Source organism: Chrysemys picta, chromosome 6 (genome assembly GCF_011386835.1).
Source record: "Chrysemys picta bellii isolate R12L10 chromosome 6, ASM1138683v2, whole genome shotgun sequence".
Taxonomy (NCBI): Eukaryota; Metazoa; Chordata; order Testudines; family Emydidae; genus Chrysemys; species Chrysemys picta.
The window spans coordinates 105144161-105167269 of NC_088796.1; the positions used below are offsets into that span (position 1 = coordinate 105144161).

The following is a 23109-nucleotide window of genomic DNA, read 5'->3' on the forward strand; positions in this document are numbered from 1 at the left end:
ATTTACAAGGAATCCTTTCATAAATTACTGTGTAGTAAAATTCTTTATTCTTTTAATTATATTTTATAGTACTAACATGCATCTCTAAAATGAATTGGATATATATATATATATAGTGCCTGTAAGTAGGTAAAATGAGAATTTTACTGTTTGGAATTAACACATGCTTTCAGCAGAAGTAAAATTCTATACTTTGTGCTTTGGATACCTCGTTAGCAAGCACAAAAAGTCTCTCTTTTTCTACACAGACAGTTGGGATCAGAGCTAGTAACTTACCTAATCTTACACCACTTATTTTATTAGAATTGTTGCTTAGTCCTATCTGACCTTGAATTGTAATTGGCTGCCATGTGTGTCTCAGTGGTAAATGCCATTAGGAAGATAAAAATATATGGGATGAAAATCTAAACTGATAAGGCTAAGAAATTAAGCAACACTGCTTTAATAAACCTACTTTATGAAAGTAAGTGAAAGCTGAGATATCTTCTTACTGATTACTACTGAAGTGTGTATAAATTTCAAACCAGGGAATCAAATTTCAAAATGCTGAACAATTTCTTCGTTTTATTCTTTGTTAGAAAATTATGACAAATTGATATTTTAAAGTAATCATGTTTTTAAAAAAGATTTCAATGTATACTATTTTAGCGTCAGCTGTTAAAATTTCATCAAGATTATTCCTTTGTCAAATTCAGTTAAAAAATTCATCTTAAAATGTGTCACTTTTTATACAATGTACTACTCTCTAATTTTGTACATGCTTTTGTGTTGGGTTCATTTATAAATGATATGTATTTAGCGAGTGTGACAGGACATGATATTTCAGTTATATATTTTTAATGAAAAGAATGATCTTGCAGTACACAAAAAAAGGGATTGTCTGAATCTAAGCAGCTGAAGAAGAGAGACTACCTGCCAGTTAAAATATGTGGGACACAAGTGCAAATCATTTTTCTGCCTGTGACATTAATCCTGAAGAGATGTACGATTCAGGCAATTAGCAACAAAAGCTTTTGATAAACAAAATAGATATTTAATTTTTAAAAATTTGAAAAGTAACATGAGTTCTTAAATGCAAAATATTTCTATCACTTGTTACTGCAATAGTTCTGTAGCATACTGCATGAAAATTCTTACTCCCCAAATCCAAGAAATATTTAAATATGCAACTATTCTTTGGATTGTTTTATTGACTTTCAGAGTAACAATAATCTGAAGAGGAGTGAAAGCTATTAGAAAGAAAAAAGCAAGGGGTAGAGTAGAGAATGATTTGTAAATAGAATATTATATTTTATAGATTCAAACAAAGCCAGAGGTTAAGAAAAGACTGGTGAACATTAATATCTATGCTAACCCATTACTTCGTTGATTTTTTAAAAATTTTCTTCTCTCAGTGGTTCTAAAATAATCTCAGTAGCCAATACTAGAAAGGACTAAATAGTCAAGACTGGGCACCTAGTTGGCCATATTCCCTTCAAAAAAGTTATTAATGTAGGAGTTTTGAGCACAGTAGCTGTCCTTGGGCCAAACAAGCCAAAGAAAATATCAACGTTGTCAGAATTGAGGATGTTGTCCATTCTATTTTCTGCATAGTTTCTCAAAAGACAAGTGACTCTTAATACAAATGTGAAATGTGGAATGCAATCTTTCAAAGAGCCATTTCCTCCACATTCTTGGATTTCACCCTATCATGAGAGGGTAAAATCTCAGCCTGTTCCAGTGGATTACATTTATTCAATTTAGCCAGAATAAACCATAATCTCCCAATAGCCAACAACTGTTGGAGGTGTAAACAGCAGAATTATGACAATAAGGTACACTACAGTGGAAAGGGCTATATGAATTTTTGTTTAATAAAAAAAACAAGCTTGGAAATAGGAAGTGGTATCCTCCAACTAATAGAATACATTATTCTAAAGGAAAGGGTCACCTTCGTTTCTGAAGACTAGAAAACAAAATCCTCCATTGTAGTGAACAAACAGATCTTAGAAAGAGGACATTTTAATTGCTTTCTTACTATAAAAAGCTAGGAAGTAATCTATTAAGTTTGGTTACATAACAGGTAGGAGTATATAAGGCAACTTGCAACTAATTCCAATGAAGACTTCAAATTATAAGAATAGCTACTGTGAACTACTTCTTCTCTTCTGGCCCCTTCCCTAGCATCCACCACTCTAAAGAAAACCCCACATTCTTGACCTGACACCTCTCCCTAACTACCATTTCCATTCCCCGCTTTCACCTCTAAGTTCTTGACTAGGCCATTTATAACTGCTGCTTTAAATGACACTATCTATTTATATTTGGTCCAATTTAAAAAAAAAAAGCCTTTATAAACCCCAAGAGTAATAGAACGGGTTTCATAGTGTATATAAATATATAAAAAAATCCAATGCCCTCTGTTCCCTCTTCATCCTCTTTGACCCCTTTACTACCTCTGATATTGCTGATTACTCTCTCGCCTATTGCTTTTCATAGCCTATATTCTTGGTTTTCTTCCAACCTCTTGACTTCTCTTCTTTCACAGTTCATCTTCCTCCCCTCTCTGTTGGATTCGCACAATACTCTGTTGTTGGCCCCCTCCTTTTCACCTTATCACTGAGCAATCTCATGGTTAATCACATATTAATTATGCCAATGACTCTCAAATCTATATCTGCATACCTCACCTTTCTTTTTTTGTCCAGTTCCAAATACATAACCATCTCTCCAAAATATCCTGGCTTGTTTGCTGTCAGCTCAAGATTAACACATCCAACACTAAGCTCTATTTTTCTTCCTAAACCTCTCCCACTTCATCACTCTGTCACAAGTGACACCCCTATTTTCCCTATCACTCACATTTACAACATCGTGTTACATCTTTCTCCACAATGTATTGAACCAATCCTTTCTTTCTGACCTGAAGATATAATAGTTGTCCATGCTCTGCTACCTTTTGGCTTGTCCAAAATGTAATTGCAAAAATTATAGATTATCACACTTCTCTGAATACCTCTACTAGCTCTTACTACTTAACATCAAGTTTAAACTTCATACCCTTATCTTAAAATACCTGTTCAGCTCCATTCTAGTCTACATACAATATATGGTAGTGGTAAACTCTCCATCACATTTAAATCAAGATTAGATCCCTTTCTAAAAAATATGCTCTAGTTTGACCACAAGCTATTTGGCTTGATGTGGAAATTATTTGGAGAAAGGTTATGTTTTGTGATATGCAGGAGGTCAGACTAGATCATCACATTGGTCTGTTCTGGCTTTAATCTATTATTCTGATTTCTGTTCATATTCGTTCTCCACTCCTTCATTTTGGCAAAATTGTAGTCTTGACGTTCATTTCATTTCCTTTTCCCCTTGTGCAAGGGACAGCTTCTAAATCCTAATGAGACAGGGCCCCTACTCCTTTTACTCACTCCAATGTATGCTAAACTGAGTCAAATGCTTTCTCCGCCCAAAGTTACATTTGAGGAGAGAGAGAGATCAGAATAATTAATTTATAAAAGTCAATATTGACTACCTGTCTGGGAGCATGGCTACACTTGCAGATGAAGAGCACTGTAAGTTAAACCAGTCCTCGGAGAGCGCAGTCGGGAAAGCGCTGCAGTGTGTTCACACTGTCAGATTCAAGCGCACTGGCATGGCCACATTAACAGCTCTTGCAACGCCACAGAGAGCAATGCATTGTGGTGGCTATCCCAGCATGCAAGTGGCTGCAACGTGCTTTTCAAATGGGGGGGATGGGGTGGAGTGTGACAGGGAGTGTTTTGTGTGTAAGTGGGGGGAGAGAGAATGGGTTTCTGGGGGGCTGAGAGCATGTCAGCATGCTGTCGTGTAAGTTCAGACAGCAGTAGACCTTCCTCTCCCCTGTCTCTCTCTCTCTCACACACACTCACAGCAAGCAGCATTCCACACTAATGGCAAATAAGAATGCCGGCTGTCAGAAATGGAGCTTTGAAAGGGCATATCCGCATTCCTACAGCCGAGTTAAAAAAAAAAAAAAAAAACAAGAGTGGACACTTGACTTAAGGGGATTATGGGACGTTTCTGGAGGCAGATCAAAGCGCAGTAATGCAACACCCCGTTCAGATTGACGCTGGGGCGTTTCAGCCGAGGTGCAGCAAGCGTTATGCTTCCCGTGGAGGTGGATTACCAGGAGCGCTCCAGCTGCAGAGTCCAGGCGCTGAGCTGCAGAGTCCAGTGTGGACGGGTCATGAGTTAGGGCGCCTGGGGCTGCTTTAATGCGGTCTAACTTGCAAGTGTAGCCAAGCCCTCAGTGTCATCCTCTATCTTTTAGATTATAAACTCAATACATCTTGAGATTTGTATCTTGTACAGGAACAAATTAATTGTCAATGCTTAACAAATAAATAGTGATAATATTTTCCAGTGCACATATGCCACTCCCAATATTAAAAATGGACGCTACACGCTACAAGACCTCATCATAAAAGGTAATAATTATCTCCTGATCAACCTCAACTCTCATTGGATTGAGTAATCCTTATTCCTGCAAACAGTCCCATTTACCTTCATGGGATTATTCATAAGAGTACTTGTGAGGGTTGCCAATGTTAGCCCATGCACTTGAGAGGCAAACACAACTTCTGTTCTCTATTTAGAAGCAATATTGTCCTACCTTTACAGCTTCACTTAGGGTTTGGTTTTTGTCCGCTTCTTCACTTGAGTGCAATTCCAGTTTATAATTTAACTCCTGTAGCTGTTGTGCCTGCTCATTCAGAAGCATTTGTGCCTGCTGCTCTCGATGTAATGCATTATTCAGTTCTTCACATGCACTTTCAAACCTCTCATGGGTGATCAATTTCTGATAAAGGAAATAAATTGTGTTCTATCATGGAATAACTCCATTGTTTATCCACTTCACTTTTAGAATTCCACTTGCTAATACACAACATTCTAATGCAAAAAGTTTTTAAATGCTCAATATCTGCCCAAGAGACCTTTTTTCCTAAAGCAAAGATCATTGCAAAACATTGTTAAATTACTTTATTCATTGTATTTTCTTAAGAAAATCTGTAGTGTATTTACAAAGTATACTGAAAATTTTTTTGTGTGATTCCAAAACAGATCAAAGAGGACACATCTCAATTGTTAAAAAAAAAAAGTGTTTACTAAAGGAGGGAATTTGCAGCTGAGTATTTCTGCATTTCAGTACAAACCCTGTGTGGGGAAAAAGAACTAGGTGGCCTTCTCTATAACAACCAAAGTAACACCGAAGGCCCACATTCAGGCCCTCTGACAGAAGCTAACTGCACAGATGGCCTTCACATAAAGCAGTACAGGCCAGAACCTGAACAAAGCTAAGCTGTACAATTCCCTGCCAAATATGGACAGGGGCCATGACCAGAGGAGGGAGGGGAAGGAAGCCATGCGAAAGGCCTTAGCAACATGATAACCGCTTGTTGATGAAACATAGTAATGGCTTATATGAAGAAATTGCTTCTAGTAAAGGCTAGCTCCTCCTATAGTTCCAGCTACCTGTCACCAGCCAATCGTATATCATCTTTCGGCGTCCTGTAATAAACCCCTATGCCCACCTTTCCCCTCCCCCCCGAAAACAATATGTACCCTGACGAAAAACACCCCAACTAGTGCCAAGTACCACCCATGCCAAAACCACCAAGAAACTCCCCCATCCAATAGGCATCCAATTCTCGTAAATAATGAGGAAGCTACCAGGAAAAAGGGACAGACCCCTACTCTTATTTTCGCATAAATGACGTATTATTTGTACTATGCTTGCAGTCTGACGGAATAAAGGCAGCCTGCGAGCTGTGCTAAGGGTGGTAGTTTTCGGACTGCTACCCCAACACGTTGGTATGTATTGCAATAAACTGGCCTCAGGCTTGAGTCTGTGAACTAAATCAATGCGTGGGTGACTTTTTCCACGACACCTGTTAACCCCTTATAAATTCCTGTGTGGACCTGCTTCTCACAGAGTGCTCCAGAAGACAAAGAAAGTAAGTGTCTCCTGAGGGACAGCACTTAACTATCTAAAAAGTGACAATTTAATCTGACAATTTAAGAAAGTGTAAGGGAAAAAAGCCTGTTAAAAACAAAACTGAAGACATGAGATACACTTGTTCAGCTGTTCTACCTGCTGGAGACAGTAAGCACAATGGACAGACCTTTGATGTGGGAAAATTAAGTTACAGAACACTTTGATCTCCTATCTCCACTGTTCGATGCAGCACTACATTAATACACAATAGGGAACTTTTAGTTCGTGACAGCAGGGTCTACACAGCCCAGTTAGTGCAGGACACGTTGGTGTGCTTAAAAAAATCATACCTCCCTTGTGCACATGATTGTTAGGTGTTGATGAGTCCTCAGAAAATAAATCCATCACAATTTGTGGAAGCTACTACACATCCCAAAAACAGGATGTTTCTACAGACACCAGGGAAGTTACAGAGCACTCATATAACTGTTCATTCCCTTTTCCTGGATGAAGATTGACTTGATCTGAATGCCCTCTACAGAAATGAGCTCAGAGTTTTGTTAGGGGAGGCGGTGAAGATGCCCAGTACATCTCCAACCTCCTAGAGGAGAATGAATTACTGCCTGCCAACTGTGGAGAGTCTGCCACGTGGTTACAATGGAGAACAGCCTCTGATCTGCAATGAGGATGCATCAGTCTGAAAAAACCTCCATTCCCTGCACAGTCAAGAGACGATGGAGGATACAGCCCTTGAAGTAATTCTATCGATCCCTGTGCTAGACAGTTTGGTTTTTTTAAAAAGGTAAAGGGACCTGTTTTTAGTCTCTCCCTTTCATCCCTACCAGCTGTAGCTGTGCAGTGATCAACGCAGCCTTATGGCTGTAGTAGATCCAGTGGCTCCAGGAAGAGGCACAGAGAGAGGGTTTGGCAAATACAGCCTGCTGGGGATGTGGTAAAATCATCTGCATAAATTCTCTTCCACAAGAGACAAACTATTCTCAAGATTGCACTTATTGACACAAACTAGCTTCAGGACTTAACCCATAACAAAAGATACAGTAAAGAGGTGTTTCAGAATATGGAGCAAGGGTAAAACAGAGCTTAAAATATTGTGTTTATGCTGTACAATGTTGTCATGAATGTACCATACTTATTAAAAATGCATGACTGCCCTATTTGAGGGAACATATATAAGTCCTGTATGGTGTGTAAATCAGAAATGAACATTTTCAGCATGTGAAAGAAAAATTGGGTCTGTCAAACAGCAAACGTGTAATTCACCCAAAATATCTCATTCTGAAAAATAAAAAAACTCCTATGGAAAAAAGTCACTTTTTAATACATCTAGCTTGCAGCTTGGTGACATTCATGGGGCAAGTTTTCTGGAAAATTCTGTTAATAACTGGATTTATACTTATTTTTCTAAAGAACACAAATCAAAAATATGTAAAAGGAGGCTTTCCTTTAAGCCAGTCTTTTCCTAAATTAAATATACTTACAGATTGCTTAAATGCATTTAATTGCTCTTGCAGGCTCTGGGCTTTGTCAGCCTCTTTTTTCATCTCATTCAAATTCCGTTTGAATTCTGTGAGTTCTAAGCGTAGTGAACGGCGTTCCACTTCTGCTGTATGCAGCCTTTGTGTAAATTCAAATATTTGCTTCTGCAAGGATGCTATGCTTTTCTGTTAGTAAACGGAAACAATTTTATGTGCTATAAAATGTGCTATTTTAGCAATAAATCAATAGCTTTTAATACCCAAGCAAATTAAATGAAGCTTTCATTCTGCACGCATCCACCAACACACACACACAAAGCACTGTTTCACCTGCTGTTGTGGGTCACTGAAAAATTCCTAAATACATACATACATAGAATAGATATTTGGGGAGAAGAAGTTTAACTGAGTTTTTGCAAAAACATAACATGTATTTTGCATTACCAAAGTACACTGGAAGGAGAGAATGTGGAAAAAAATTAACAAAATCATTAATCTTAACTTCAAAAGGGGTTACAAGATGTCCTTACAAAAAAAATTCAATTTTGATAGTATTTAGAAGAGAAAAATTATTTCAAGCTTAATACAACCAAATCTCTTGCCTTACAATTCTTTAATTTTATATTAAAAGATGTAACCGATTCAGGGCCCAATCTTTTCAGGTGTAAATCACCATTTAATTTTGTATACGAGTTAGTTAAATTAAAGTCAGCTGTGAAGCACAACCTGAAAATGAAATTAGCATCATAACTATTTTGAAAGCTCTACTATAATTATTCTGTGAAATTGTATATATATATAAATCAGCAAGAAATACACATACTGTAATGGGTATTCTATCACCTAGTCCAGCTTTTAGTGCCTGTGCATTTATTTTATGAAGTCCACGAGCCAGTCTTTGAACCAAGGAGTCCTTCTCTACATATGTGATGGTCCTGCTGCTATCCACTGCTATAGTCTCCATTAGCACATTAAGTTTGTCCATGAGTTTTGAAAAAGAATTCCTGGCTGCACTTATGAGTAAGTGTCCACAAAGCCAGGAATTTGGATCTTTAAGGGAAAAAAAAAAGAAATACATATTAAAAAAGTGGGTTCTTTCTTATGCTTATTTTACAAAAACATATATATGTCTGAATAAGATTGTTGGGAATGTTGCCATTGAACTAAGGGAGGAAGACTCAGCTCATTGGGCTTGAGCCTGACGTCCTTACTCAGACAATGCTCTTATTCCAATCAAAAGGAGTCTTCCCCAAGTAGACAATTTGGGCCAAATTCTACCTTCAGATATAACGTGTGGCTTCTTCTGACTACCACTGGAGTTATATGTACAAACATGAGTGCAGAATTTGGCCCAATAAAAATAACTGTTTTGTTAATATATAATTTTTCAAATAATTCTATATTCTCCTCCAATACTGTATTTTAAGTCCTTTTTCTTGTATAGTCCAACCTTTGGATTAATAAAATGCAAAAATTTCTGATGCATGCAAACTACATACTGTGTGACAAATATCTTTGCATGTGTTCACACATTTGACAGCAGAAGGTAAATCACTTTATTGCAATATTTAAAATGAAAATTTATGACTGTTTTTCTTTTTTTCAGCATAGTTGTCTAAATAATTTGCTGTTTAAAACTAGTGAGGCTTGGTACCTTAATGCCATACTATTTATATTCTGAGACAAGAGAATATAATTTACCTTATTCCAAGGCAATTAAAATTTTACAGCTACAATTACTTATTTTCCCACAGGATTTTGGTAATCATCCTTCTCATATAATGGACTTAAGGCCCCAGCACACCCAACATGTCCTGCTTACTGCTAGATTCGTCAGGTCTGTAATTAATAATTGTGTTTAATGTTGATAAATAAAATTGTCAGTGCTCCTTCTACTAATTGGTATTCCAGATAACGGTTAATAGGTTTATTTATGCCTTAATAAAAGTCTTGTAATTTAGTTTTCCCTCTGCTAGGCAGGTCTTAATCTGTCATTACTTGTCTTATGATACTATCAGTGTAAGATGACAAGCATGGAGGAACTTATTTACGTTCAGTAGTACACCAGATCTCCTGTTGCTGTAGTGAATTAAAATATTTTCTTTAAAACGCAAGCAGAAAAAATAAGACAGCTTCTTTAAAACAAATAATTCTTCTTTATACTATAAGGATCAAATCAAAAGGTTCAAACAAATAGAACATGAAGACTTATAGAGCATTCTTTACAATGGGTACCAGAACATTATTGAAATTATACAGGTAGAATCAACCATAAGTGAACAAAGAATATTATAGCACGTGATCAAATCAAAATACTCTTTGCATGATAATGCATCTACATTGCACCATATTCTGTCGTATGTATTGTAGCAATTTGAAATGATGGTTTCACACACACACAAAAAAAGAGATTGATTTTGTGTGCCACCAGACTGAATATGTAGACTTTTGATTTTGAAGATTAGCACAGAGATAAACTTTGCTTTTATGCTCCCCAAACTATCAAAGCATCACTGTGACATGTCATTCCATATTCTTTATGAAAATATGCTTATGATATGAATAGGACACAACTGAAATATAGTTTATGCAAGATGGCTCATATGAGATATCATTGGAAAGGTTATGATTTACTGAATGTCAGTATCCAATTTGTATGCCGGTATCATTTCTGTATCTGAAGTTAGGAATATTGACTATGTATCTGTATTTCAACTATGCTACTTTGGGTGACGCCCACTACTAACACTTCAGGTACAAAAATGGAAAAGCCAGACAGGGCGGATGGCCCATCAGCGAGGTCGATAGACTGTGAAAAGCTTGGCCTTCCTGTGGACTCTCCATACTGCCACTGACTCATGGACGCTGTGATCCTAGAGAGTCAGGTGGTCTTGTCACCTGATACTAAAACATTACCTGGGACTTCTTGTAACTTTCCAATGTAAGGGAAGGAGGGCCAAGTTTGGGAAACAAAGGATTCCCACCTTATGCAAATCCTATTTAAGGGTGGGAAGGAAGGTAAACAGGACTCCTCCTTTCCCTGGACTGTCTGCCCAAGAAGAAAGACTGCAAAAAAAAGAAGGCAAGGGGGGAGTCCAGACTGAAACAGGGGTCTAGTCTGAAAAGGAATATAACTGGAACTCTGAACCACAGAAACTTTGCAAACTGCCTGCAACAATATCTAGGGTGAGAAATACTATTTGTAACCAATTTTTTTAGTGAAACTAGCTTAGTTTGAGTGTTTGATTTCATTTGCTTAGTAATCTGCTTTTTTCTGTTTGTTACCCCTTTTACCCCTTAAAATCTGCTTTTTATAGTTAAAAAAATTGTTTTGTTTATTATTAAACCCAGTTTCTGTAATTTCTAACTGGGGTGGGGGCAGGGAGGTAAGAAGTTTGTACACCTCTCTCCACATTGAGGGAGGGGGCAAATTTCATAATATATCTTTGGGTCTGTACTCCAAGGAAGGTGGACATCTGAGTGCTGGAGCAAATCCCTGAAGCTGAGTCTTCCCAGAGCTGATCCGCAGCTGGGTGTGGCCCTGCCTGTGTGTTTGTTAGAGGAGGTTTTAAGAGCCTGGCTCAGCAAAACAGGTTAAAGGGGGCCCATGTTAGCAGAACAGGTAGACTCAGTGGTACCTCAGCACATCAGGTGGCTTCCCAAGGAGTCCAACCCGTCACAAATCGCTTCTAGTTAATTTTTAATGAATAATGGTTTTGACTAAAACACAGAAATGTTTTGGTGTGATTTACTGACTGCTTTGCAAGGCGAAATGAGAATATAGTGTAATTCCATAAGGTACTGTATTCTTCTATATCTATAACAAGTGGGAAAAGAACATATACACTTTAAGTACCTGGCCACAGACTATCAGGGAATTACAGTAAAAGCAATAAATATTTTATGTTGTGATGAGCATGTAAGAAATGGCTTACACAAATAAAGTTACAGCACAAAGAGCAATCAATTCTTTATTAAACAAATGAAGCAAAAGGCAATGAAAAGTGACAAACCTTCCTCTCGTGACAGGTGGAGGGAGAATTCTGTTTTGTTTTGAGTGAAACAGAATGAAGGTAAAGAATAAACTGATTAAATAGAGGAACTAAAATATTCATATTAAGCTTCAGAAATTCAGTTTATGTTACAGCAGACAATATCTGTATTTGTTGCTTGGTTCCTCTGAGTGCTAATGAAGTACAATTTGTATTAAAAAAAAAACAAGAGAAAATGCACTTTACTTTTTAAGTAAATCTAAAGATAAACCATTCCAACCCTATAGTGTTAAGACTACATGAGTAAGGACAAATCTATTTTGAAAACAGGTTTTATAGAGAAATATTTATAAAGGAAAAACTCCAAAATTCAAATTAAAAATAAAACAAAAGCACACATCAATTTGCCTTCCTTTCCCCGCACACACACACACACAAAAACAAAGCAAAAACAAACTAAAAAGCACACCACCAAAAAAATCTCAGTGTTGCTTGAAAGCTTTGGATTCAGTCCCTTTCCTTTACCTCAATCCCTCCCAAATGACTGCAATTCCCAATGTTACCGTCTTTTTGACTTGTCCATACTTACAAGTTTCTTAAAGAGACCCTGCACATTTCTCCTGTGTACGTTTGGCTGCTTCAATGAAGTTTTGAATACTTCTGTGATTTTCCCCTTTGCAGTGTACCCTGAAGTGTATTTGGAAGAGGAAACCCAGAAGTGCAGAAAGATATCAAATGAGCCGCTGCTATAAATAGGTTGACCACCTAGATTCAAAGTTTCAAAAGTTCCTAAGTGATTTAAGAGTCTTAAGCATTTAGGAGCATAAATCCCTTTGACTGTCAATGAAAATTAGGCTCATAGAGGCCTATGTTCTCTTCTCAAAATGAGAGTTAGGCTCTTAAGCTGCATCATTTAGGTGCTTTTGAAATGTTGCCTCTGATTTTAATTTATTTACTATTTTTACCAAGCCAAAGTTTCTTGAAGGGTTTCTTTCACTTAGATAAGATCAAAAGTCTGAGTCACACATGAGCAGCTAGATGTCAGGATACTCTGAGGGCAAATTAAGTAGACACATGCGATGGGAATCAGAAAAGCTGTTGTGACCATGAGACCAAATATTTCCACATGGTTCTTTGCTGAGGCCTTCTCGTACCTCTTTTATTCTGCCCATGAATTCTACAGTGTCTGACTCTTAAACGAAAAGGATTTCATCTAAACAACGGCTAGCAGGACTCCTATATATTCCAGGGATTTGAGTAGTATAAGAAAGTTAGTGATTTCAGCACCTCAATGCTAATATGACTTATCTTTGAAATCCTTTTTAAAGTGCTGTCATTGATCAGCCAGTTGTCCAGATACAGGAATGCATGCACTCCTCTGTAAACGGCTCCTATGCATTTTGACATACAGTGCAATCCAAAAGGCTTGAATTGGCAGTGTTGGGATGTGAATTTGAATTACTGGCTATCAGGATGATCTGGTGGACGGGGCCTAGAACTGGAAGTGAGGAGACTTGGTTCTGTTCTTGGCTCTCTGGAGCCCATTTGCTGTTTGATCTTGGGTATATCACGTCTCTACTCCTCAATTTTCTTTACGTTCTTGTAGTCCTGCTTCTTCACTTCTGATATATTTAATTTCTGTCAGAGAATATTTGTGACTATAGGGGAGCAAAGAGCAATGAAGGAGCATAAGAATGTTGCAAAGAGTCTAATGCTTCCTTGCATATACAAAACAATTAATTTGTGTAACTCCATGCCACAAACTATCAGTGAAGTCAAGAGTTTCCCAGGATTAAAAAAAGATTAAAACATACAGAGTACACTAAAAATGTTAAAATATAAGGGATACAGAAACCATCATACTTTAGGTCATTAGCAAAATACTAACTTTCCAGGGTAAGTAAGAAACTTCCCTCGATGACAGGTTATTTCAAAATTGTTCATTACAGGGATTTCTGTACCTTCCTCCAGAAGCAACTGGTGCTGTCCACTTTCAAAGACATGACACTGGATTACACAGACCCCTGGGCCAGACTTGCTATAGCAATTCCTACGTTCCCATGCCGAACACATCAAATATTAAAGCCACTGGTGATTAAGAACTATCAGCTCATTGTTTGCAAAGCACAGCTGGGCACAGCACCACGGGACCCAAGGTCCTCAGCTGTGGTTGGAAGGCACTGGGCACAACTCAGAAGTGGGAGTGGCCTTTGTATTCCTCCTATTCTTGGCTGTGTTCTGCAGCAGTCCAGTGCCTGACACAAATTTGAAGCAGCCTGAAGGCTGCTATTATAACAGTCAGTGCTCTACAGGATGTACGGACACTCTGACCAAGACCTCTGTTCTCTGATGGCAGGGAGGTAGGTAAGAGCCACCACAGTATCTCTATTCTTCCTGAGATTCCACCATTCAAGAGAGACCCTCCAAGATTGGATGTGACTGGTTTAGGACCACTTGGCACTGGTGGAACAGTGTAGTGGCCAGAGAATGGCTTAGGAGCATAGCTCATTTGGAAATGTAGCCTTTCAAATCAGAATTGGTTCGAGCATTCAGGAAGAATTAGGTGTTCATTCAGGGTGTGCTCTGAACATTTCAGACATAAGAGCAGTTAAAGAGTTTTCAGTATGCTGGGAATAATCAAGTTTTCCATCAGAGGGGAAATGGATAATGAAACAAAAGATTTCCCATGTTCATTAAGGAACAACTACCTGAAGTCTTGAAATGTTGACTGGATACCTTATTTGATGTTTTTTACCAACATATGAGTACTGGCACTCTAAATCTGGATGTTTTGGATATTCCAAACTCGCAAGGAAAAGCTTTCACTGTCTCTCTGGCTAGCAATGAATCAAATCATAATCTGGGACCATGTGTAATTCCATGGGCAAGTTAATGATAGTAAGGGAAGGGAGGTGTCATTTGATTTGTAAAACCCTACAGAATTGTAATTTTGATGGGATCACCTGCTGTGGCACGGCAGTGGGGACTTGCTGCTCTCCTGGCTCCAAGTCTTGCAGCTGGTGGAAATTTTGATAACACAATGTCATTAGGTATCATTCGAAAGCCCTTTCTCCCACAAACCCAATGGTATCAAACATGACAAACCTAGAACAATTATGTAGATATATATTCAAGAAAATGTTTAAACATAATTTTTACATTATACTTTAACACAGACACGTCAAACAGAGCCCTCACAAAGTTAAATTGTGACAGTACTGTGTTATCAGTTAATACTCAGTACATGATACCCGTTTTTTTAATGTTACAGATACTATGGAAAGAGTGCTTCAAGTTGACTTTACCATCATTAGCAAAACATAAGTGGTTCAGTGGTATTGATTACCAGCTTTATTATGCCAAAAGAGTTGCAATGAGGCACTGTTTAAGATGTCAGCATCCTGCCAGAAATTAATGGACTTCATCTGCAAACAGTATGCACATAGTTACATAACATGCATTACATAACATAGTCCCAAAGTAATTTATTACAAAATCTTTGTTTTTACTTTAGTCTTGATAATGTTTAGGCAAAAATTGCAAGATGAAAAGTTCCAACTAGCAGCTGAATCTTTGGAGAATACCACCACAAAGAACTTGGTTAAACACAATGCTTAGTGACATGTTACATGCTAGCATAAGAATGGCCATACTGGGTCAGACCAATGCCACCTAGCTCAGTATCTTGTCTTCTGACAGTGGCCAGTGCCAAATGCTGCAGAAGGAATGAACAGAACAGAGCAACTATCCAATGATCCATTCTTTGTTATCCAGTCCCAGCTTCTGGCAGTCAGAGTTTAGGGACACCCAGAGCATCTCTGACTAGGTGGCTAGCAGCCATTGATGGACCTATCCTCCATGAACTTCCCTAATTCTCTTTTGAACCCAGTTATATTTTTGGCCTTCACAACATCCCCTTGCAATAAAAAAGTACTTTCTTACATTAGTTTTCAGCCTGCTGCCTATTAATTTCATTGGGTGATCTCTGGTTCTTGTGTTATGAGAGGTGTAAATTCCTTCCTTATTCACTTTCGCCACACCATTCACGATTTTATTGTACTCTATTATATTTCTCATTAGTTGTCTTCTTTCTAAGGTGAACAGTCCCAGTTTTTTTAATCTCTCCTCATATGGAAGCTGTTCCAACCCCCCTAAATCATTTATGCTGCCCTTCTCTGTACTTTTTCCAATTCTAATGCATCTTTTTGGGGGGTTTTTTGGGATGAGGTGACCCAAACTGTACACAGTATTCAAGGTATAGGCTTCCCATGGATTTATATAGTAGCATTATGATATGTTCTGTCTTATTATTTATCCTTTTCCTGGCAGTTCCTAACATTCTGTTAGCTTTTTTGACTGCTGCTGTACACTGAGCAGATGCTTTCAGAGAACTATCCACAATGACTCCAATATCTCTTTCATAAATTGCAACAGCTAATTTAGACCCAATCATTTTGTATGTACAGTTGGGATTATGTTTTACAAAGTGCATTATTTTGCATTTATCAACATTGAATTTCATCTGCCATTTTGTTGCCCAGTCACCCAGTTTTGTGAGATCCCTTTGTAACTCTTTGCAGTTAGCTTTGACTTAACTATCTCAAATAATTTTGTGTCATCTGCAAACTTTGCCACCTCACTGTTTATCCCTTTTCCAGATTATTTATGAATAGTGGAACAGCACTGGCCCCAGTACAGATCCTTGGGGGACACCACTATTTACCATTTTCCATTGTGAAAATGGACCCGTTTTTCCTATTTGTTTCCTGTCTTTTAACCAGTTACTGATCCATGAGAAGACCGCCTTCTTATCCCAGGACTGGGATACTTACTTTGTTTAAGAGCCTTTGGTGTAAGACATAGTCAAAGGCTTTCTGAAAGGCCATGTACACTATATCAACTGGATCACTCTTGTCCACATGCTTGTTGACACCATCAAAGAATTCTAATAGATTGGGGAGGCATGATTTCCTTTACAAAAGCTGTATTGAAACTTCCCCAACATATCGTGTTCATGTATGTGTCTGACCATTCTTACTAGCCTGTAACTGCTATAAGCAGTGCACTCATAAGCTGAATTTGGCAAGGTTGGAAAAGAAGTACATCGGGCACCAGGAAAAAGTTAAAAATGCCAGGGCAAGTGCCAGCTCCGTGGAAAAGTCTTTGCTGCACTTTATTCAATCTGCCAGGATAGACTGCTAACTGGAATTTTCACCTTGTAGCACTTTTGCTTTAGATTTAACCAGCTATTCTGCAATGATTGCCTAGTACCTCGCTGGAATAGGAGGTGTAGAAAAGGAGGTGCCTGACTTTGACACATGGGAGGAATTTTGAAATGGAAATTCTGTGCACTTGGTTCAGACAAACCCCTGGAACACAAAAACAGAGCAATGAAATTCACTGGGGGGTTGGTGGGCATAACACAGCATCCAAATGCTCTCTCTGTTTTCCTGATAACCCCAGAACTCCACTGAATTTCAAACAAAACAATAAGCAGTGTTAGGATGATTTCCCAAGAAGTAACATGCCCCATCTGAAGGTTAAGCTTACTTGCACTGGCAACCAATGTGCACAAGACAGACTGGAGCTCATTAATATCATGATGAAAGCAGTCTTCAGTGATTAGATAGCTAAAGATGTCAGTCGAATGGATACTTTGGGTCATGACTTGTATGAAGCCTTCAGAACCCAAAGAATTATCCAAGGGTCCATCAATCTATGGGCTTCAATCAAGAAAAACAGACTAAAGCTATGCTTGAATGCAAAGAAAAAAGTCAGAGCAAAGGTGGCAGGGTGTATTACAGAGCTAAGCACAGACAGGTCATTGTTTGCTTGTCTCTTAGTTGTGTCCAGCTCTCAGCGTGATATTAATCTAAGTGAGACTTTGAATAAGTACACCTTCTCCATAGTACTATGACTGATGTTTGAATGCAACGGAACAATTATGTGTCAGGCGAAAAGCTAACTTATGCACATCTTGCGTGGTCTTCTAAGCCAGCGCCGACTGACAACGTGACTGGTTCTTATACCAGCAGAGGCCTTTCAACATAGCATTCACAGATTGTATGTCTGATGTACAAGCTCTCAACAAACCAAAAACTATCACTTGGTTGTACGCTTCATTATGAGGCTACAGAGAAAATAAATACTGGACCTATGATGAAGTCCACCTTGACATGTATGCACAGAAATCAATTAAAATATTACCAGAAGAAGAGACTCCATGGTATTGCACCTGTCCAATACAAAATCACAAACATCTCCAATGTCACAATGTCTCATACTCACACGAAGGATGAGTTAACCATATACCTTGCAGGAAAAATGCTCCAGCATATGAACAACTCTAAAGAATTTCATTGTCACATGGCTTAATAAAGCTGCTGCCTCACACTGTTCAGTGGAGTTTTAGTCGTTTCCAAGAGGAGATTGACACTAAAATTATTTTACATGCCATCAATGCTACAGAGAGAGAGGGTCTATTAAAATACAGATTTTTGCACAAAACACAGAGGTTCTAGTGTTCTCTGTGTGATGCTACCCAAGACTCCTGCAAGATTCTGTTTTTGTGCCTGCTGCCAGAATGACTTGTATATCCTTCAGAGATGTATTCCTATCATTCAGACCATTAAAAGCTACTAGGAATCCATGCCCTTTCAGGATCATAGGTGCTGGAACTAGAGATGCTAGGGGTGCGGGAGCACCCCCTGGCTTGAAGTGGTTTCCATTATATACAGGGTTTACAGTTTGGTTCAATGGCTCTCAGCACTCTCCCACTATACAAACTGTTCCAGCACCCCTGTTCAGAATGTGACACTGCTGGAATGTTGTCTGAAAAGGCCAAATTATCTTACTGGAAGGCATTTGATTCAGCTTCTAAAGACTATTTCCTCACTCTGAAGGTGCTTGGAATGGCTGAGATAGTCACTGATGAGGTCACAAATGCATTGGAGACATTCATATGGAGAGTTCATCATTAGAAGACAACATTAAGATACTTGCAGAGGCATGCTGGTGGATATTTTCCAAGAAGCAGACAGAAAAAATTACCACCACCAAGGGGGGCATTTATACCTGCTATCAAGAGAGAAAACTGTCAAGCAATGGAATGGCTCAGGAATGATTGAGCACATTCAAGCCTACCTTCCCCTGTTGAGCATGGATGGGTCTGGGAGGATGGACCAATCACACCAGTTGTGTGAAATACCATGAGCTCCCAAATCAATCCTTTAGCCAATCAAATGTTTTTGTGCAAAGACCAGATGCTCATCACCCTGAAAATATTTGGCCAGCAACCTGCCTTGTACAAAGATGTGCTCCTGGAGCGCCAATGAGGATCAGCGTGACAATATGTCTAGCTGTGGTTTGGTGCCCTAGATAGAGACAACAGTTATGATGACTTTGATGAATAAATGTTTTCAGTCCTATATGTTAATGGTAACTTACCTAGGATTACCAAAGATCAATGTCTTTTTTTTAATGTAAGCAATGCATCTCTGTTTTCAAGTATAATTTAAAAAAAACCTGATTTTTAAACATTTTCTCATTTCTCTTCATAATTGTTTCAAGTTTGTCATGTTTGGTACCATTTTGGTCATGGGAGACGGGGCTTTTGGATAATACCTAACTTGACTCATTTCCAATGATGTATCATCAAAATGTCCACCAACCAGAAGACCTGGGGCTGGGTAGGCAGAAAGTCCCCTCTTGCCACACCACAGAGGGTGAACACCATTGAAATTATGATTCTGTAGATTTTTACAATTCAAATGACCTTTTTATAGCTAGCTGTCCACGTAGTGAGATTTGCTCCCAGACTATCAGGCTAGATCTAAAACTTCTTAAAAGTAGTTTACATACAATCAAATTAATTTTCAGAACCCTCTTATGAGGCTGTGAAATGTTATTATTCCCATGTACACAGATAGATGAGGCACAAGTAGGAAGGTGAAATAACTTGCCCAAAGCCACACTCTGAGTCAGTAGAAGAGGTGGGATTGAACTCAGGAATTACTGGCTTTCTATACACAAGATTAGTTTCTCTGAATAGGCCAGTAGTAAACGTTGGCTGGTTTTGACCATTCTACAATTAAAGAGATTTAAAGAGTTGTCTTACAATCATTTTTAATTAACAAATATTTAGTGCAGTTGAGAGCATCTCCCAAAGCAGCAAGCTACTGCTTGTGAGTCTCATGCACTGGTACCTCACTAATATTAGAAAAAGTGGTTCTCTCTTTAATGTTACAGCAAGAATTTCAAAACTACTAGGTATTCCTAATCTGAATAGGGCTGACCGCGCTGGGCTAGATTTACAGAAAAGTTAAACGAAAGTTTTATGAATCTTGAATTGGAAGACGGAGGCAATCACTATCCAGATATGGTTCCTTAAAATGGCTAAGCTTTAATTTCCCTTTATGGTCAGATGTATCAGGTTTTAGGGAATCAAATATTTGTTTACCACTCTCTAGAAGTCAATGCAATCTGTCATGCTAGTAGTTACAGATGCTGTTTATACAGCATAATAGGGCCCTAATCCTGATTGGGACCTTAGGAGAGTTACAATAAACAACAACAAAGATGATGATCTATACATCACTAAATAAGAAAACCACTAAATAGAGAGAGACGTAGGAAAATTGTAAGAACATGGAGGGAAAGAACAAAAGGATATATTTTGCAACCCATGCTGGAAATCAGGTAAAGGTATGTCGGGCAGCGATTTACGTACTACCTACCACATGTGAGCATGTGTGTGTGGTGTGGATATGTATATGCAAAAGTATCCAAAACGAAAAACACAAGTACAACTACCGATAAAGATGAAGAAAATTAGACTCCCCAAACAACTTTCCACCTCCAGAAATTTGAGCCAGGAGAGAAGACATTTGAAGATATAAAATCCTCAAATAGGAAATCACATAACATACCACTTTTTATATTCTCATACCACTTTTTATATACTATAACAATATACCCTGTTTCCCCGAAAATAAGACAGTGTCTTATATTAATTTTTGCTCCCAAAGATGCGCTAGGTCTTATTTTCAGGGGATGTCTTATTTTTCAGAAATGAAAAATGCCTTATTATCGGTGGATGCCTTATTATCGGGGAGGTCTTATTATCGGGGGGATGCCTTATATTACAACGAGAGGCAAAACTGTAAGTAGGCCTTATTTTCGGAGGATGTCTTATTTTCGGGGAAACAGGGTATTTAACAATTACCTGTTTTGCTAACAACTTCCTGTAATTCAGCCACCGAACTGATTATTGCAGCAAGAAGGTCAGAACTAGTAAACCAGTTGAGTGCTTGAAGACAATGGATTTGTTCCTTTTGGTGTTCTGTGAAACAAAATGTAATAAAAAGTAACATTATATGAGCTATAAGGTACACTATAATCTTCAGTTGTTTAAGAAACGGATCAAAATAAAGTTTACACAAAATTCATGCCAGGATTCTACTTTTCTTTCAAGACATTTTAGATGGTGTTCACATGCACTATGCCACCTTCAGCTGTTAAATGGGAAAATAATTATTTGTTCTTTTGTTTATCACTTCCTCTTACTCAGAGAAACCATAAAATGAGTAAATGTGTTTTTGTTTACCTTCATACTACAGTAAACGTACGTTTTTACAGTTACTATAAATGTTACAAATGTTTTTACAGTTACTATACTCTGCAAATGAAGATTTAATAATCCCATACTAATATTTTATTTTTAGTATGAAATACACATAATGTAGATTAGCACTTTGGCTTTTTAATCAGGACCTTTTCTCTGGATCTCCATTTGTTTGGAGACTTTACAGGGCAGTGAACCAGGTAGCATAATACTGAAATGTTTGCAACCTCTTTTTCTGGAAAGGTAATATAAATCTATCACAGATATCTGATGATATTACACACACACACACACACACACACACAGCACCACCTTATTTTTCACTATTCAATAAACAGAAAATATTTGTATTTGGGGGAGCCTCACATTCAATATGTGCAAAAAAATATTTTTTCAAGTCAAGTCAGCACTATATTTGTCTTTACGCATTATTATTAAATAAATAAACAAATAATAAATAATAAGTTAAGCACCAACAGTGCAATCTGATATAACATTATAAAAGAACAAATCAATTATCTTACTTGACAGATTGTGTTTCCCCTTGGCCTCTCCTATGCAAACTAGGATTCCTATGCCTTCTTTGAAACCATCTACCCAGGAGAAAAGAGAGCTACTTGACTGTCCCAAAATTTGAAGTCTGTGTGCTGCCAGAACTGCAATAACACCTTTCCGGAATACATGTATCATGCCTTTGAAACGCTTTTTCTTTATCTTCACTTCATCTTGCCTCTTTTCCTCTACATCAGACAAAGCACAGACCAGAGTCCTAATTTCCTGTTTGAGTACTTCATAGGTGTGGACCTGATCCTGGAGAAAGTCTCTTTGTGTAGACAAGGCACATAATCGGCTGTATAGAGGATATAAGGCACCACCCATTAGTGCACAGGCAGCCAGCAGAGATGTATGTTCCTTTTGTGTCTGCATTAATATACTTTTCAATTGTGAATTTTCATGGACCAACTGCTCTCGTGCTTTTTCAATGACAGAACATCTTTCCTTGGCTTTTTCTGCAATTTCTTGATATTTCTGTAAAGACAAAAGTGGATTTAAACTAGAGCATAATTTTTAAAATAGAGAAATATCTACTGAACTCTCCACTAACTAAAGCTAAAAGAAAAGGCTTATTTATTCCATTTATTTCTCTTCTGTTCAGATCAAATATGGCAGTGATTTAAATAAAAGAATCATAATAGAAATCATCATATTCAGGTATGTCAACAGAATTAATTTAACTTTTCTCTATCTTTGGAGGACAATCATTCAGTAACTATGGAAGCACAACAGTGTTATAGCAATGATTTACCATGCTTCTCCAACAAGAATACGGACTCCAATTTTTAATTCTCGTTATTGTGATAGAAGATAGCATAGTATCCTCAATCAGCTTATCTGCAAGCAACACCAGGTCCAATTTTTAGAAACAACTATGTTGCTCTTCAAAGTAAAAGACAAATTAAATTAAAAGAAACACTTATTTTAGTATTTCTACTATGTAGAAATGCATTAAGTGGATTAATTTCATAATTTAATTTACAGGATTTATTGCATCAGTATTCTACTTTAAAAGGAAGTTTTTTTCATCTACAAAGTCTTTTGGGACTACTGCATTATTTACAGGGCTTGTTCTGCAAGAACCAAATACTATCTGATAGTGTGTCGGGAAGGCACTAAAAAGGTAATTTGGATTTGGAAATCAATTTATGGTTCCTAACCCTCAGAGCTGACAGGCCAGCATTTAAGTAAGCACATTTAAAGTGCAATCCCTATAGGTCTATGAAATACCAGCACTGGCATTGTGTACTCTGTTTAATGCTTATTTTTAAAAATCTTCAAGATGAGAAAATGAACAAAACCTTAAACCTTTCAAATATATTGTAGAAATATATAATTTATTCTTTAACCATAAACACAGGTTTAAAAATGAAGCTACATCTGTTTTCACTTTTACAATGATTTTTAATTGTTTTTCTCTTACTCTACATTGTTTCTAACATCTTCTTAGAAACTTAAAATTACATTTTTTTGAGAGAAATA

The 23109-nt window shown here is 37.7% G+C and overlaps 1 protein-coding gene across 8 annotated transcripts in view; it reads right to left on the reverse strand.

Annotated features, from left to right (window-relative positions):
- CCDC171 (coiled-coil domain containing 171) overlaps nt 1–23109 on the reverse strand; it is a 219787-nt gene that overhangs the window by 94416 nt on the left and 102262 nt on the right. For all 8 annotated transcript variants that reach the window (XR_010588656.1, XM_065549498.1, XM_065549497.1 and 5 more), the window contains 5 exons: nt 21597–22101; nt 20674–20790; nt 8282–8508; nt 7462–7644; nt 4640–4825 (listed from right to left, as the gene is read on the reverse strand). Coding sequence is in view for 7 of the 8 variants with exons in the window: in XM_065549498.1 (XP_065405570.1) it covers nt 4640–4825; nt 7462–7644; nt 8282–8508; nt 20674–20790; nt 21597–22101 (1218 nt within the window). In the remaining variant the exon portion in view is untranslated. The remainder of the gene's footprint in view (nt 1–4639; nt 4826–7461; nt 7645–8281; nt 8509–20673; nt 20791–21596; nt 22102–23109) is intronic.